This window comes from Choloepus didactylus, chromosome 13 (assembly GCF_015220235.1).
Source record: "Choloepus didactylus isolate mChoDid1 chromosome 13, mChoDid1.pri, whole genome shotgun sequence".
In the NCBI taxonomy this organism is placed as follows: Eukaryota; Metazoa; Chordata; class Mammalia; order Pilosa; family Megalonychidae; genus Choloepus; species Choloepus didactylus.
Genome location: NC_051319.1, coordinates 73,256,436 through 73,275,883, shown reverse-complemented (window position 1 = coordinate 73,275,883; position 19,448 = coordinate 73,256,436). Strand labels below are relative to the sequence as shown.

The following is a 19,448-nucleotide window of genomic DNA, read 5'->3' as shown; positions in this document are numbered from 1 at the left end:
CACATTCCATAAAATTCACCATTTCAAAGTTTACAATTCAGTGGCTTTTAGTAAATTTACAAGATTGTGCAACTATTACCAATAAGTCTAGAACACTTTCATCACCCCATTAGCAGTCACTTCCCATTGCTTCCTCCCTACGCTCCAGTCTCTGGAAACCACTAATGTACTCTCTGTCTCTATAGATTTGTCTGTTCTGGACATTTCACATACATAAAGTCAAACAATACATGTGACCTTTCGTGTCTGGCTTCTTTCACTTACCAACCATAATGTTTTCAAGATTCATCCATGTTGTAGTATGTATCAGAACTTCATTCCTTTTTATGGCTGAATAATAGTCCAGTGTATGGATATACCACATTTTGTTGTCCATTCATCATTTGATGGGGATATGGGTTGTTTTCACTTTTTGGCTAATATGAATAATATAGCTACAGACATTTGTGTAAAAGTCTTCGTGTGAGCATATGCATTCATTTCTCTTCAGTATATGAAAGAGTGAAATTGCTGGGTCATAGGGTAACTTCATGCTTAACATTTTGAACAACTGCCAAATTGTTTTTCAAAGCAGCTTCACCATTTTATATTCCCAGCAGCAATGTATGAGGGTTCCAACTTCTCCACATCCTTGCCAACATTTGTTGTTATCTGTCTTTTTATTATAGCCATCCTTTTGAGTGTGAGGTGATATGTCATTGTGGTTTTGATTTACATTTCCCTGACGATGTTGAGCATTTTTTCATGTGCTTATTGGCCACTTCTATATCTTTTTAGGGAAATGTTTATTCAAAACCTTTGCCAGTTTTTTAATTGTGTAATTTGTCTTTTTATTGTTGAGTTTTAAGAGTTCTTTATATATTCTGGATACTATGCCCTTATCAGATATACCATTTGAAAATATTTTTTCCCATTCTGTGGGTAAACAGCATCATTTAATAAATAAAATAAAAATACTTTGAGAATACTTACTACTGATTTGACATTTTAAAGCCCATATTCTATTACCAAATGAGTCTGAGACGAATTGTCCTTGGTTCATTCCACAGCTTGCTGTCATCAAATGAGACATGTAGGTTCCCATCAGGTATGAATTGTAAGACCCAACTGGCCAATCCTAGGGAAGACTAATTGACTTGGGTACTTCTGGGAGATTTTCATTTTCCAGGGTCTCAGTTTAATGGACCTTCCTAAGATTGTTCTGAGTTACACATGGATAGGCATGAAATTGTTCTCTCCTACTAAGAGGAAAAGGAACGAGGCAAGGGCAGACCCCCATTGCAGCTGATAATCCATTCCAGGCACCCATTCTTGTGACCTAATCTAGAGCCAGGCCAAATTACTCCACTCACATCTAGCTGGTCAAATGCAAAGCTTCTTGGAGTCCCCACCTAAGGAGTGTGGATAATGAGTCTGGTATTAGATATTTTGAATTTGAGGCAGTCATATGTAGTGGTTTTAGTAACCAGATAGAGATATGGATCTGGAGCTCAGGAGAGAGTTTTGTATTAGAGACAGAGATTTGAAAGTCTCTAGTTTTCAGTGGATAGCTAAGAAGAAAGCACGGAAAGAACCATGGAGAAGGTTAAAATTCGTTTAAACAGAGAACAGGGAAAATTATTCCAGGAAGTAATGTTCCTATGTAGATGAGTTTCATCTATTAGGCACTTGATAGGTATTTATTTGAATGAATAAAAAAATTAAGTGGTTCTGTACTGTGCTTGTACTTATTAATGATACTACAGTAAAAAAAATTCCTATTTTTAAAAATAACTTTAAAGCAAAAGAGTATTATGTTCTTCTTTATAGATTAATTTGTCCTCTATTAAAAATGCATCTTTTGAAGAACTTTTGCCAAATGTCAAATTTATGTTGATTTAAATGAAATTGTTCCTATGTCAAGTTCACAAGAATATCCTTCTAATGAGACAATATTTTCAACTTTTCCTTTACTTAAAAAAATTATTGTTTTTGAAACATTTAACTTTACGAAAGAGTAATCTATTCTTTCATAGATTGATTTGTCCTCAGTGCAAAAAGCATCTTTAGAAGAAGAACTGTTTCCAAATGTCAGCAATTATGTTAATTCACGTGAAATTGTTCCTATGTCAAGTTCGCAAGAAAATACTTCAAATGAGGTAGTATTTTCAATTTTTCTTTTAATTACTAAAAGAAACAATTATTTTTATGAGATACTTTGATATGAATATACTTCAAGAGATTTATAACCCGGTTGAGGCCAACATCATCTACACGTGGAGTCAGCTATCAGTTACAATCCCAAAATAAAGGATATTATGCTGTCACAGCCAAAATATCTTGTATTGTCAGGACTTGGGGTATTAAAAAACTGGAGGAAACAGAATTATCCTACTCCAATCTAAAAATCAGTTTTTGTCTTAGAAATTGTGGTCAACAACTTCAAATAAAGCATACTGTATGAAGATGAATATATGGAAGTACTGTGCTCCATCAATACAGATAACATAAAATTGATGATTCTAAGAAACATGGAGGTGGAGAGGGGACGTAGAGAGAGGGAACGAGCCAAAGAATAGAGAAGGGCAGAAAAATAGAAGGGAAGAAAGAAAGAGGAAGAAAGAAGGGAAGTGGGAGCAAAGAGAGAAGGAGTCAGAGGCAGAGAAACAGAGAAAGAGGCAGAGAGAAAAAGAGAAAAATAAAAAGGCTTTATTTAATGTTAGGGAAGTGCAGTAGTTCAGTGCAGCTGGACTTTTTCACTGTGCCTGGGGAGTGAGGGTAGTGGTTGGGGATGTTGAGGAGAAAGCTGGAGATGAGATTGTCAAGTTAGGCAAGGACCAAGGTCCTAAAGGATGTTGTAATCCATGATAAGGAATTTTGATTTTTTCCTTAGGGGAGCCGATGAAGGACTGTAAATAGGAGAAAGATATCAGATGTTCTTATATAGTTTGTTCTGGCTCCAGGGTGGAGAACAGATTGTAAGAGAAGACTGGAAACAAAGAGGAGTTAGAGTAGAGTAGTTATGAGAGTAACTGACTATGTTAGAGTAGTACAGGCAAGAGGGGATAGTGATCTGAACTATGGGAATGACAGTGGGAATGGAGAAAAGTGGATGAATTTGAGTGCTGGTAAAAAGGTAAATCTTCTAAGACTTGGTGATTGGAAATGGGGAGGAGAAGGAATCAAGGATGACACCTAACTTCCTGAAAGAACTGGATGAATGGTGGTATCATTCTTTAAGATGAGAAATTTAAGAAAAGGAATGCCTTTGTAGAAAAAGAGATTCTGAGTTTGAGGCACTTGTCAATCTCCCAACCCATGAACAAGGTATATATATGCACTTATTTAGGTCTTTCTTAATTTCTCTCAGAAATATTTTATAGATTTTACTGTGCAAAGCAAATATTCCTCAGGATTTCATATTTTTATGTTATTGTAAATGTTACTTTTTATTTCAATTTCTAATTATTCATTGCTAGTATATAGAAATACATTTTTTTGTATATTGGTCTTATATTCTGCAAACTTGCTAAATTTACTTATTAGTTCTAGTAGTTTTTTGAAGTTCTATCAGATCATAGGCAGTTATCTCATCTGTGAAAATAAAAACTGTTTTGCTTCTTCCTTTCCAATCTGCATGCCTTTTTTTTTTGCCTGATTTCACTAGCTAGAACCTCCTCCTGTAGAGTGTTTAATAGAAATGGTGAGAATAGACATCTTTGCCTTGTTGCTGTTCTTAGAGCAAAAGCATTCAGTTGTTCACTGTTAAAGTACAGTTGATTCTTGTTCTTTGCAGTAGTTATTTGTATAAAGTCACCATAAACACTGAATTAATGAATATTGAACCCTTGCTTCTAAGGGAAATAAAAGGTTAGGTTCCTTTAAGACCTTGGTTACAACATTTCATCAATCAATCAATATGTGTGTTTTTGTTTAAAGACATCTTATTTAATAAGCCTTGTTGATTTTTTACAATTGGACTCATGGCCAACAGCAGTATACCTTATATCTGAATGAAGCTTAACTACTACACTTATTTTCTCCTTAAAGTACATCACAACCTTCTTGTGCTAAGGAACACTGGACAGCATCTCAGTACTATGCTTAGGAGTCATTTTTAAACCATGAAATCACCAATAAACAGCTCAAACAACTACATATTTAATGATATTCCACAAACATTTATATTCTGTGTTTTCATTTTCATGCAATTCACAATACTTTCTACCTTCCTTTTTAACTTTTTCTTTGATTTGTGGGTTATTTAGAAGTGTGTTATTTACTTTTTCAAATAGTAAGAGTTTTCCAGATATCTTTGTTATTAATTTCTAATTTCATTCCATTATGATCTGAAAACATGCTTTATGTGACTTGGATCACCTTAAATGTATTGAGATTTGTTTATGGCCCAGAATATGGTCTGTCTTGGAAAATGTTCTTCTTGCACTTGAGAACAATATATATTCCTTTATTGGGTGGAGTGGTCTATAAATGTTGGTTAGGTCAAGTTGGTTGGTACTGTTGTTCATATCGACTGTATCCTTGTTGATTTTTCTTTTTTTTTTGCCTACTTGTTCTATTGATGTTTAAGGAGTATTGAAATATCTGACCATACGAATAGATTTTTCTCTTTCTCCTTTCAGTTCTGTCATTTTCTGTTTCATGTATTTTGAAGCTCTGTTATTTGGTGCATAAACTTTTAGGATTCTACAATGTCTAATCTGCTGTTAATTCCATCCAGTGTATTTTTTATCTCAGAAATTGTGGTTCTCATCTTTAGAAATTTCATTTCAGTCTTTTTAAAATACCTTCCATGTCTCTATTTAACTTTATAGAACTATGGAGAATAGTTGTTAACTATTTTGATGTCCTTTTCTGCTAACTCTTACACCTCTGCCAGTTCAGGTTAGTTTCAATTAATTGTTTATTGGTCATATTTTCCTACTTCTTTGCCTGCCTGGTAATATTTGATTCACTGGTAGACATTGTGAATTTTACCTTGTTAGGTATTTTTATATTTCCATAAATCTTCTTGAGCTTTGTTCTGTGATGTACTTGTTACTTGGAAATTTTGATTCTTTCAAGTTTTGCTAGTAAGATTTGTTAGGCAGGTCTAGAGCCATGCTCAGTCTAGGGGAAATTATTCCCCACTGCTGAAGCAAGACCCTCCTGATTATTCACCTCAATATCCTATGAATTTTGAGATATGGCTGGTAGGACCAGGCACTGTTCTCAGTCCTGCGAAAGTGCCAGCATTGTTCCTGCCAATCCTTTCAGGTAGTTCATTACTTGGCTTCATATTGTTTCCTCACAAGCATATGCTGATCAGTACTCTACTGAATACTCAAGAGGAACGCTCTGCATACCTCTGGGTTTCTCCCTCTGGGCAGTTCTTTTCTCTCTGGTACTCTGCCCTATGAGCTCTAGCTGCCTTACTCTTCCTGGGCTCTCAGTTCCATTTTCTCAACTCAGGGAGACTGCTGGACTCTGCCACAGTTCCCCCTCCCTGTACTACAGACTGAAAACTCTCTCAAGGCTGTAAACTGGGCAATTGTAGGGCGCGCCTTGTTTGTTTTCCATTTCTCAGGTCTTTTGTTGTCTGCTCTCCATTGTCATGAAGACTATTGTCTCATTTATTTTCATGGTTTCAGTTGGAAAAGTAAATCCAGTCCTGTTATTCTACCTAAGCAAGCAGAAGTTTTTGGAACTATTAATTTTTCTCTAGGAACTCTCAGTAGTCAATAAGGCTTTAAAGAAAGGAGAGTTACCTTGATCTATAGTTAGATTTTGGCTGCAGGTGGGTTGGATGGACAAAAAGGCAAAATAATTTAGACTCTTGGCAAGAGAGTGATACTGAACTGTGGCGTCTAGATTGGAGAGAGTGACTTCCAGTCAATGAAGATGGTGGTGTAAGACATTCTAGGGTGCCATGCCCTGATAGAATCTTTGAACAACTAACAAAACTGACTAAGCCATCTTCCTAAAGCTCCAGAAAATAATAAAAGAGTTGCAGTAACTGGGCAGGTACCAAATCAAGAAAACACAGCTTGGAAAATGATATGCAAAGATTGTGTTGCCGTTTTTAGTTTCCTGCCCCCCCCCAACCTCTCCCTAATGTGATGTGGAGCCAGCCAGCATTCCCATTATGGATACCTGGCCCAATTTAGAGAGCAGAGTAACCCCTATGTGTGTACTGGGGTACATATATGTCAGTGCCATTCTATTGGGTGGAAACCTGAAAGACTGAACCAGGAAACTATTCTGGGGCTTGCCCTCCCAGAAATTGCCCTGCAGGCCGAGAAGCAGCTTGGAGATAGCTAAGGCAGTATAAGAAATAATTAAGGAGGATCTTTGGTGGCGGCATAGAGAGGAGTGGAAGCCAAGTAGCCCCCCTGGAACAACTAAAAAAAAACCAGAAACAACTAGTAAATAAGTCAGAATAACAGGGCGGGGGGAAGGGAGACAAACGTGACTGTCCACTCATCATACACCAACCTGAATTGGGAGGAATACCTGAGATCACAGGATAAAATCTGTAAGTAAAAACTGTGGATCCAGACCTCCAGAAGATGGCAGTTAGAAGAGACAGGACAAAAAAACACCTCCATGAAAAATACTAGATAAAGCCAGAAAGTCACCCAGAACACCAGTTCCAGCAATGTACCAGCTGGACAAGGTCTGCTAAATCCACATGGACCGTGCACTTGGTGAAACTGGGAGTCTGCATTCTGAAGTGAGTGAGTAAGCCTGCTGAATATCTGGCAGCCACAATGCAGTGTGGGGAAACCATGGGTTGGCATTTGGAATTGGACTAGTTCTTTTTAAAAACCCCAAAACAGCTGCAGATATGGCAGCAAGAACTGCGCAGGGAAGCACGGCAGGAACGGCGTCTCCACAACCTGTGAGTATTTCTTAGTATCTGGCGTGGATGATAGCCTTTTGCACACCCGCTGCTAATTGTCTCTGAGTGAGGCAGGCAGAGGTTAGCCAAAAGGGGAAAAAACCGTGCCCTTTATAGCCATCTTCCTGGCGGGCTGGGAACACTCCTGCCCGGCGCCAGCACCACAGCCCTGAGCTGCGGCAAAAAACCCAGTGCAATGGGAAGTGTTTCCAGCAGTGCGTGCACATGCAACAATATCTGGTGTGGACAATAGCAGCATTAGCAAACCAGAACAGAAGGGTAAAGGTCTAGAAAGAGTATTCAAAGAAATTGTTGGGGAAAACTTCCCCAACTTTCTACACAACATAAATACACAAAGCATAAATGCCCAGTGAACTCCAAATAGAATAAATCCAAATAAACCCACTCCGAGACATATTCTGATCAGACTGTCAAATACTGAAGAGGAGGAGCAAGTTCTAAAAGCAGCAAGAGAAAAGCAATTCACCACATACAAAGGAAAAAACATAAGACTAACTAGTGACTACTCTGCAGCCACCATGGAGGCTAGAAGGCAGTGGCATGACATATTTAAAATTCTGAGAGAGAAAAACTTCCAACCAAGAATTCTTTTTCCAGCAAAGCTCTCCTTCAAATTTGAGGGAGAGCTTAAATTTTTCACAGACAAACAAATGCTGAGAGATTTTGCTAATAAAAGACCTGACCTACTTGAGATACTAAAAGGAGCCCTACCAACAGAGAAACAAAGAAAGGAGAGAGAGATATGGAGAAAGGTTCCATAATATTAGATGAAGATGCATTTTTTAAGCCATGTAGTGACCACTGAATATAAGTTTGGCTTTATTGTCATCATAGTCATCATAAGACACAACACTGTATTAAATTATTTTTAATTCTGTATTTCAGAGAGCAATAAACAGACATTGCAGAATGGTGACATTATAAAGGAGAAAACATACTTAGTATCACATCCTATTCCATGCTACCATTTCTTTCACTCTATTCCAAATGGATAACTCAGGTTTATGGTATGGCATTCTTTCTGAAACACTAGAAGTCAGAAGATGAAGATACTTGCCTCACTTTTCTGACTTGCTGATTGTAAATGTGGTCATCTCACTTAACTCATAAGATGACTCTTAGTTTCCTAATTGATAAAACAAGAATTAGACTAAGAATAATTAAAAACAATTAAATTTAAGTCTGCACATATAGACTTCTTTTGAAAATCCAAAGGAATACTCTTATACTTTTTGAGACCATTGAAAAATGTATATTCTCAATTATGTATTACTGGTTGGTGTAGATTAGATGTCATTGTCTGGAGATAGGCATGGGATATATAGAGCAAAGGCATATAGGGAGCAGTGTTGGTGAAAATGTCTATTTATATATGGAGAGACATCTGTTATGGTAGTCATAGAACCACTAAATTTAAGTGGCAATTACTAACTTCTATTTCATACACTGAAACAAAAGAATATTAATTGTGGACCCAAGATTTGCTATTTATTGCATAGTTAATGGAAAATACTGAACCATTTTAGCTTCTGAGTTCAGATAGAGGGTTTGGCAAAAAAAAAAAAAAATCTATTTCCTCTCTGATCCCTAAGCTTGTATAGTTTACAGTGAGAATTCCTATGAACAAAACAAAATTATCTCAATGCATTTAGTTCCTTGTTTCAGATAAAAATAATTTGAATAGCAAGGGTTATGTGTAGGCATGCTTGTAAATATACAAAGGAGGAAGAAGGGGAAGTATTGATCTGTATTCAGATTTATTCTGCAACCTATGTATGGTGAGAATAGTGCAACAATATCCTCATCTGTAAAATTTATAACATGGCCACTATTTTGTGATATCAAATAAGATGACCATAAATATCTGAAAATTAAATACTATTCTGAGACTTAAGAAAAATAATAGAGGGGCATATAGGGAAAAAATATATTACTGCAAACTAATTACAGGTAGTAGTATTTTAACGTTCTTTCATCAACAGTAACAAATGTACAATACCAATACTATGAGTCAACAATGGGGGGGGGTAGTTAGGGGTATGGGAGGATTTGAGTTTCCTTTTTTTTGTCTGTATTTCTTTTCTTGGGTAACAAAAATGTTCTAAAAACTGAAAAAAAATTTAATTGTGATGATGGATGCACAGCTGTGTGATGGTACCAGGGGCAGTTGATTGTTTGATTGTACCACTTTGGATCTTTGGATAATTGTATGGTATGTGAACAATCTCAATAAATAAAAAATTTTAAAAAAGGAAATAATTAAGTCTAAATGGCCTCAGGCAAAAATTACCTCATAAAATTATAGAGTATCCAGGAGAGGGTGAAAGTCTATATCATAGGGAGAAGAAGGGGCATTCAAACTCCTGTAAATGGAGGAATCACTAAGTCCATGAGCAAGCACAAGCCCAGGACAAAAAGCAACCTCCATGCAGGCTCAGGTAAAAGGGAGAGGACCCTGGTCTTCATGATTGACTTGGGCTGATCTTCCTGATGGGAGGGATAAGTTCTGAAGGAGAGCATCATCCAAAGCAGAGCCAATTTGCTAAGAGTGTGAAAGGAGCTTTTTGCATTTGTTTTTGTTACGTCCTGACACTCCAAGAAAACGCTGTTATATCACTGCTGGATAAACTTACGGAAAAAACAGCTCAGGGACTAAATCCTAGAGTGAGCACTTGAAAATATTAAAATATACAGGAAATAATGGCCCATTCAAAGGAATAGGATAAATACCACACTTTGGACAAAACTTTAAAATTGATATTTCCTGATATACTCAGGAAATAAAGGAAAACATGGAGAAAGAACTAAAGAATATGAAAAAAAGCAATGAATGAACAATATGAAAATCTCAATAAAGAGATAGAGATTTTAAAAAGGAAACAAACAGAACTATTACTGTTGAGAAACATAAGAACTGAAATGAAAAATTCTCTAGTGGGTTTCAGTAGGACATTGGAGCTGGCAGAAGAATCAGTGATCGCCAATACAAGATAATTGAAATGATTCAGGCTGAGTAGTAGAAAGAAAAAAGAATTTTAAAAAAGCAAACAAAACCTCAAAGACCTGTTGGGCACCGTCAAGTGTACCAATGTATGCACTATGGGATCCCAGAAGAAGAAAGAAAGAAATGGGCAGAAGGAATATTTGAAGAAATAATGGCAGAAAACTTTCCAAATTTAATGAAAGATATGAATATGCACATTCAAGAATCCCAGTGAACCCCAGAGAGGATAAACTCAGAGATAACCATGCCCAGACACATAGTAGTCACATTGTCTGTGCCAAGGACAAGGAGATAACTCGGAAAGCTGCAAGAAAAAATCAGTGAGTATGTACAAGGGAGTCCCAATAATATTAGCTGCCAATTTCTCATCAGAAACCATGGAGGCAAGAAATCAGTGGGATGAAAGATTTAAAGTGCTATAAGAAATCAATTGTCAGTGAAGGATTTTATATCCAGCATGACTTTATTTCAAAAATGAGAGAAAAATTAAGAAATTCCCAGATAAACAAAAGCTAAGGAATTTCATCACAACTTGACCTGCCCTAGAATCAGTACGAAAGGGAATTCTTCGGACTGAAAGGAAAGTAAATTAGACATAAAGCAATAAAAGACTTCTGTAAATCAAAGTGGCATAAAGAAATAAAGATTTCCCGTAAAGGTAACTATATGGGTAATTATAAATTACAGGACTATTTTATTGTATTTTTTGGGATGTAACTCTATTTTTAACTTCTTATAGATTTTAAAATGCACAAAAAGTAATGATAAATCTATGGTTTTGGACATACAGTGTATAAAGATATAATTTGTATAACAAAAAGGTGAGGGATGGCAAGATATAGGAAGATTGTGAGTGTATGCTATTGAAGGTAAGAGAATATTGAATCAAATGTGATTGTTGTAGACTAATGATGTTAAATTTAACCTCTCTAGTAACCACAAAGAAAATATATGAAAAATATATCAAGAAAGAAATCAGAAGGGACTCAAAATTGTACAGTACAAAAAAATCAAATAAATATGAACGTGTGCATTAACAGAAGAATTGAGGAGTAAAAAAAGTCTGAGACTTATAAAGACCAAATTGCAAAATGGCAGAAGAAAGTCTGCATTATCAGTAGTTATTTTAAAGGTAAATGACTTGAACTCTCCAGTCAAAAAAGCAGAGACTGTTAGAATGAATAAAACAGCATGACCCAACTATAGGCTATTTTCAAGAGACTCACCTTAAATTCAGATATGAGTAGGTTGAAAGAGAAAAGATGAAAAAATATTCCATGCAAATAGTAAACAAAAGAGAGCTGGGACAGCTTTACTGAAATCAGAGAAAAAATAGACTTTAGGTAAAAAATGGTTATGATGGACAAAGAAAGTCACCATTTACTGATAAAGGGGTCAATTCAACAAGAAAAAATAGTACTTTTAAATATATGTTCACCAAATGACAGAGCCCCCAAATGTACAAAGCAAATATTGACAAATTTGAAGGGAGGAAAAAAAAACGATTCTACGTTAATAGTAGGAGACTTTAATACACCACTTTCAATAATGGACAGAACATTGAAATGGAAGATTGATAATGGAAATAGAAGATTTCAACACTACTATAAACCAACTAGACTTAACATACGTATATAGAACACTGCTCCCAGTAGAAACAGAATACACATACTTCTCTAGTGCACGTGGATCATTTTCCAGGATAGACCCATATGGTAGGTCACAAAACAAGTCTTAATAAATTAAAATTTGAAATCATACAGTGTATCTTCTCTGATCACAATTAACAAAGCAGAAAATCAATAACAGGGAGAAATGGAAAATTCACAAATATGTTGGAATTAAACACACTCTTAAAGAACCAATGGGTCAAAGAAATCAAAACGGGTGTTAGGAAATATCATGAGACAAATAAAAACAAAAGCACAGCATACCAAAACTTAGGGGATGTTACAAAGGCAGGCTGAGAGGGAAATATGTAGCTTTAAATGCTTACGTTAAAAAAACAAGAACCTTCAAAACAGAGACCTAACCTCAGAACTGGAAGATCTTGAAAAAGAAGAGTAAACTAAACCCAAGGCAAGCAAAAAGAGGGAAATAACACATATTAGAATGAAAATAAATGAAATAGAGAATAATAAAAAAAAATCAATAGTATTGACAAAATAAAAAATCACTTCTTTGGAAAGATCAATATAACTGATAAACCCTTAGTGAAGTGACAATGGAAAAAAAAGGGAGGATGTGAATAACTAAAATCAAAAATGAAAAGGGGAATGTTACTACTGCACCACAGAAATAAAAATGATTATACAAAGATATTTGAGTAACTATGCCAACACTGAGAAAACCTAGATGCAATGAAGAAATTCCTGGAAGCATGTAAACTACCTACACTGACTCAAGAAGTAGATCTCAACAAACTAATAGAAAGAAATTAAAATTAAAAAAACCTCCCAACCAAGAATAGTCTAGGACCAGATGTCTTCACTTGAGAATTTTACCAAAGATTCCAAGAAAAATTAGCACAAATCCTGCTAAACAATTCCCAAAAATTAAAGAGGAGGGAATGCTCCTTAACTCATTCTTGGAAGCCACCATCACCCTAATAACAATAAAGATACCACAAGTAAAGAAAATACAGACCACTGTACTTTATGAATATAGTTGCAAAAATCCTCAACAAAATATTAGCAAACTTAATCCAACAGCATATTAAAAGAATTATACACCATGATCATATGGGATTTATATATGCAAGGGTGGTACAATATAAAATCAATTAATGTAATACATCACATAAGAAAATGAAGTAAAGAAAACCAGTTGGCACTTAAAAGGCATTTGAAAAATCCAGCATACCTTCTTGATAAATCTAGGAATATAAGGAAACCTCAAGATGATAAAGGGCATACATGAAAAACCCACTGCTAACATCATACTCAATGGTGTGACAGGCTGAAAGCTTTCCCTTTAAGATCAGGAACAAGACAAGGATGCCCACTGTCACTGCTGTTATTCAACATTGTATTGGCAGTTCTAGATAGAGCAGTTAGGCAAGAGAAGAAATAAAAGACATCCATATTGGAAAGGAAGAAGTAAAATTTTCCCTATTTGCAGATGACTTGATCCTATATACAGAAAATTCCTGAAAAATCCACAACAAAGCTACTTATGCTAATAAATGAATTTAGGAAAGTGGCAGGGGACAAGATCCCCATGCAAAAATTAGCAATGTTTCTATACAATGATAATGAGCAATGTGAGGAGGAAATCAAGAAAAAAATTCCAATTACAACAGCAACTAAAAGAATTAGGACAGATATATAGACCAGTTGAATTGAACTGATTGTTCAGAAATAAACCCTCACATTTATGACCAACTGATTTTTGACAAGTGTGCCAAGTCCACTCAATTGGGAAGAAAAGTCTCTTTAACAAATGGTGCTAGAAAAGCTTGATATCCATATTGAAAAGTTGAAGGTGGACCCCTATCTCATACCATATACAAAAATTAACTCAAAATGAATCAAAGATCTAAATATAAGAACCAAAAAAGCTCCTTGGAGGAAACAAAGGGAAGAATCTTCAGGACCCTGTGTTAGGCAATGGTTTCTTAGACTTTACAACAAAAGCACGAGCAAGACGTCATCAAAATTAAAAACTTTTGTGCATCAAAGACTTTGTTATGAAAGTAAAAAGACAGACTACAGAATGGGAAGAAATATTTGGAAACTGTATATCTGATGAGAGTTTAATATCCAGAATATATAAAGAACTCCTACAACTCTATAACAAAAAGACAAACAATCCAGATAAAAAAATGGGCAAAAGTCTTGAATAGACATTTCTCCAAAGAAAATATACAATTGGGTAATAATCACATGAAAAAATGCTCAATATGATTAGCCATAAGGGAAATGCAAATGAAAACCTCAGTGAGATTCCATCTTGCACCCAATAGAATGGCTATTATTAAAAATGAAAATGAGTGCTGGTGAGTATGTGGAGAAATGGGAAAATTACTTTTTTGGTGGGAATTTAAAATGGTGCAGCCACTGTGGAAGATAGTTTGGCAATTCCTCAGGAAGTTAAGTATAGAATTGCCGTATGACCCAGTAATCCCACTTCTGGGTGATTTCCTATAATGCATATTTTGGTACACTTGATGGTGTCCCACAGGTGTCTTAGGCTGTTTTTGTTTTTAATTATTATTTTTTCTTTCTGGTCCTCAGGCTGACTCATTGCAATTTTCATGTACACTGATTGTTTCTTCTGCCGGCTCCAAAATTCTCTTGAAACCTTCCTGGGCATTTTTCATTTCAGTTATGTGGACTTCAACTACAGTAGTCATGTTTGGTTCTTTTTTAGAGTTTCTAAATCTTTGCTAAGATTCTCATATTCTTCATTCATTGTTTCCGCAATATCCTTTAGTTCTTTCTCTGTACTTTCCTTCACCTCTTTGAGCATTTTTAAGATCATTTTTTAAAAGGCTTTGTTCAATATGTCCACATTCTGGTTTTATTCTCTGGCGTTTATATTTTTATTATTGTCTTCCTTTGGATGGGCCATTGTTGCCATACAAAACATGGGCATGCTGCCTGATGTGCCTAACAGCCAAACTATGACACCAAGGTTCCAAAGAGAGAAAAACCTTTATTACAAAGCACAACATAAGGGGAACAGGAGACTTGCATGCCTCAGATCTGTCTCTCTGAACTGGAGAGGTTCTGACAGTTTTATAGCATTTTGACACAGGCAGGCTTATAATAATGAGTCAAGTTGCTTGAGATGATAAGATTAGCAATACCCTAATTGTTAAGCATGTGCAGATAGTTTACGTGGTTGATCATAGGATGCATAGAAGAAAATGGTGGCCCTAACACGATGATGTGCATGGTTTTTAGTATTGTAATGAGGCATAGGTCACTATAAGTTGATATTTGACATTACTGTGCGTGTCAGGCAGGCCAGTTCTCATTAGAACTGGTGCTATATAGCAAGATAGACTAGAAATTAGGGTGTGTTGACTCAGGTTTCTTCATTAATAAACATTAAGGGAGCTAGTAGCAGGATCACAAGCTTTTAAGTTACAGAACGAGATAATTACAGGGTCACAAGATTATTATGAAGCTGCTCAGTTATAGTTACAAACCAAAGCATCAAGGTATTTGGGTTACAGTTCAGTGAGTTACAAAAGTTACATGTATTAGCTCTTGACTATGTTACAAATATCAGAAAGTTAGTAGGCACAAGCAGTTAGCTCTCAGTTACCCCATCATTTCCTATTTCTTTGTCTCGTACTCTTGTTACACACTATACATTTTAATATTTTAAAATGTTAACTCGGGGATTTATTCCCTGTGATGTCTGTTTCCTGATTTTGTAATCAGCTGGTGATAAGACAAGAGATTTTCTTGAGCTTCAGCCCTCCTATTGGGAAGGTCTATCCAAGGTGAATACAGTATGTAGAGTTTTCCCTGTTTTTCTAGGCCTCAGTCTTCTCCTGTACTTTTGCTTGTTAGTTGTTTTGGAGTCCCCCTGTTTACAGGAGTGTGACTATACACTGTTTCCCAGGAGATTCACCTCCCTCTCCCGCTTGCTTGAAGCTGGCAGACTTTTGCCCTAGACTTTCCATCTCTATAGTTTCTTACACTCCTTTTGTTATCTCAAGCTGCTTTTACCTGGAGAGCATATTCTGAAAGGAGGGGCACGCTGGACAGGAATTACCCAAGTATTTTCTTCCAAGCCGAAATAGAGCCAGAGATCCACAAAGGGGGCACAGACCAACTCCTAAAGTGCCCTGGGGAGTGGTTCAGGAAGGATGCCAAAATCTCAGATGGCTTCCCAATGCTCTGCTTTATTGGCTTGCCCAGCAAATGCACCCCTTCAATTAACTATTTCTCATACCCCTGAGGAAGTGCAACATCCTTAAGTCTCCACTACCCCTGTCTGGGATGGTTGAAACAATGGCTGCCACCACCTTTGCCTAGGGTGAGTTGAAACAGAGGCTGTGCTCAGAGCCCAGCTCCAGCAATCAAATTTGCTAATCAAAAGCTGTAATCAAGCACTTACCTCTCTACACTCTGTCAACTCTCCTTCAGCCCCATATTAACTTGAGTTTCAGGAAGCTGTTCCTGATGATACACAAGACACAAGCTTCAGCCATGACCCTACTTGTAGAGAAGTAGACAATGGGAGGTCTCCTACAGTCATCTTGCTAACAGTTAGCAGTCAATTGCTAACATTAACAAATCAGGACAGAGGGAGGTGGGGCAAGATGGCAGACTGGTGAGCTGTATGTTTTAGTTACTCCTCCAGGAAAGTAGGTAGAAAGCCAGGAACTGCGTGGACTGGACACCACAGAGCAATCTGACTTTGGGCATACTTCATACAACACTCATGAAAACGTGGAACTGCTGAGATCAGCGAAATCTGTACGTTTTTGCGGCCAGGGGACCCGCGCCCCTCCCTGCCAGGCTCAGTCCCGTGGGAGGAGGGGATGTCAGCTCCAGGAAGGAGAAGGGAGAACTGCAGTGGCAGCCCTTATCGGAAACTCATTCTACTGATCCAAACTCCAACCATAGATAGACTGAGACCAGACACCAGAGAATCTGAGAGTAGCCAGCCCAGCAGAGAGGAGAAAGACATAGAAAAAAACAACACGAAAAACTCCAAAATAAAAGCGGAGGATTTTTGGAGTTCTGGTGAACATAGAAAGGGGAAGGGCACAGCTCAGGCCCTCAGGCTCATATGCATATCCCGAAGAAAAGCTAATCTCTCTGCCCTGTGGACCTTTTCTTAATGCCCCTAATTGCTTTGTCTCTTAGCATTTCAATAACCCATTAGATCTGTGAGGAGGGCCCTTTTTTTTTTTTAAATCCTTTTTTCTTTTTCTAAAACAATTACTCTAAGAAGCCCAATACAGAAAGCTTCAAAGACTTGCATTTTGGGCAGGTCAAGACAAGAGCAGAACTAAGAGAGCTCTGAGACAAAAGGCATAATCCAGTGGCTGAGAAAATTCACTAAACACCACAACTTCCCAAGAAAAGGGGGGTGTCCGCTCACAGCCATCATCCTGGTGGACAGGAAACACTCCTGCCCATCGCCAGCCCCATAGCCCAGAGCTGCCCCAGACAACCCAGTGTGACGGAAGTGCTTCAAATAACAGGCACACTCCACAAAACTGGGCGTGGACATTAGCCTTCCCTGTAACCTCAGCTGATTGTCCCAGAGTTGGGAAGGTGGAGCTGTGTGAATTAACAAAGCCCCATTCAGCCATCATTGCAGCAGACTGGGAGCCTCCCTACACAGCCCAGCAGCCCAGAACCGCCCTGGGAGGACGGCACTCACCTGTGACATAGCACAGTCATCCCTCAACAGAGGACCAGGGGGTGCACGGCCTGGAAGAGGCACCCACTTGCAAGTCTCAGGAACCATATGCCAATACCAAGGACTTGTGGTCAGTGGCAGAGACAAACTGTATCAGGACTCGAACTGAAGGATTAGACTATTGCAGCAGCTTTAAAAACTCCAGGATCACCAGGGAGATTTGATTGTTAGAGGCCACCCCCTCCTGACTGCCCAGAAAACACGCCCCATATACAGGGCGGGCACCAACCAGCTACACACGCAATCTTGGTACACCAGTTGGACCCCACAAGACTCACTCCCCCACTCACACAAAGGCAAAAGCAGGGAGAACTGGCTTGTGGAGAACAGGTGGCTCGTGGACGCCACCTGCTGGTTAGTTAGAGAAAGTATACTCCACGAAGCTGTAGATCTGATAGAGATAAGGACTTCAATTGGTTTACACATCCTAAAAGAACCCTATCAAGTTCAGCAAATGCCAAGAGGCCAAAAACAACAGAAAATTATAAAGCATATGAAAAAACCAGACGATATGGATAACCCAAGCCCAAGCACCCAAATCAAAAGTTCAGAAGAGACACAGCACCTAGAGCAGCTACTCAAAGAACTAAAGATGAACAATGAGACCATAGTACGGGATACAAAGGAAATCAAGAAGACCCTAGAAGAGCATAAAGAAGACATTGCAAGACTAAATAAAAAAATGGATGATCTTATGGAAATTAAAAAAAACTGTTGACCAAATTAAAAAGATTCTGGACACTCATAGTACAAGACTAGAGGAAGTTTAACAATGGATCAGTGACCTGGAAGATGACAGAATGGAAAATGAAAGCATAAAAGAAAAATGGGGAAAAAATTGAAAAAATCGAAATGGACCTCAGGGATATGATAGATAATATAAATGTCGAATATAAGACTCATTGGTGTTCCAGAAGGGGAAGAAAAGGGTAAAGGTCTAGGAAGAGTATTCAAAGAAATTGTTGGGGAAAACTTCCCAAATCTTCTAAACAACATAAATACACAAATCATAAATGCTCAGTTTACTCCAAATAAAATAAATCCAAATAAACCCACTCCGAGACAAATTCTGATCACACTGTCAAACACGGAAGAGAAGGAGCAAGTTCTGAAAGCAGCAAGAGAAAAGCAGTTCACCACACACAAAGGAAAAAGCATAAGACTAAGTATTGACTACTCAGCAGCCACCATGGAGGCAAGAAGGCAGTGGCATGATATATTTTAAATTCTCAGTGAGAAAAATTTCCAACCAAGAGTACTTTATCCAGCAAAGCTCTCCTTCAAATTTGAGGGAGAGCTTAAATTTTCCCAGACAAACAAATGCTGAGAGAATTTGCTAACAAGAGACCTGCCCTACTGGAGATACTAAAGGGAGCCCTACAGACAGAGAAACAAAAAAAGGACAGAGAGACTTGGAGAAAGGTTCAGTACTAAAGAGATTCGGTATGGGTACAATAAAGGATATTAATAGAGAGAGGGGAAAATATATATATGACAAACATAAACCAAAGGATAAGATGGCTGATTCAAGAAATGCCTTCACGGTTATAACGTTGAATGTAAATGGATTAAACTCCCCAATTAAAAGATATAGATTCGCAGAATGGATCAAAATAAATGAATCATCAATATGTTGCATACAAGAGACTCATCTTAGACACAGGGACGCAAAGAAATTGAAAGTGAACGGATGGAAAAAAATATTTCATGCAAGGTACAGCCAAAAGACAGCAGGTGTAGCAGTATTAATCTCAGATAAAATAGACTTTAAATGCAGGGATGTTTTGAGAGACAAAGAAGGCCACTACATACTAATAAAAGGGGCAATTCAACAAGAAGAAATAACAATCATAAATGTCTATGCACCCAATCAAGGTGCCACAAAATACATGAGAGAAACACTGGAAAAACTAAAGGAAGCAATTGAGGTTTCCACAATAATTGTGGGAGACTTCAACACATCACTCTCTCCTAGATAGATCAACAGACAGAGGAGCAATAAGGAAATTGAAAACCTAAACAATCTGATAAATGAATTAGATTTAACAGACATATACAGAACATTGCATCCCAAATCACCAGGAGACACATAGTTTTCTAGTGCTCATGGAACTTTCTCCAGAATAGATCATATGCTGGGACATAAAACAA

General features: G+C 37.3%; 1 protein-coding gene across 1 annotated transcript in view; it reads left to right on the top strand.

The window, feature by feature from the left end:
• MEIKIN (meiotic kinetochore factor) overlaps positions 1-19,448 on the top strand; it is a 172,422-nt gene that overhangs the window by 106,888 nt on the left and 46,086 nt on the right. Inside the window, exon 11 of the mRNA XM_037800912.1 lies at positions 2,016-2,138. Coding sequence (XP_037656840.1) covers positions 2,016-2,138 — 123 coding nt within the window. The remainder of the gene's footprint in view (positions 1-2,015; positions 2,139-19,448) is intronic.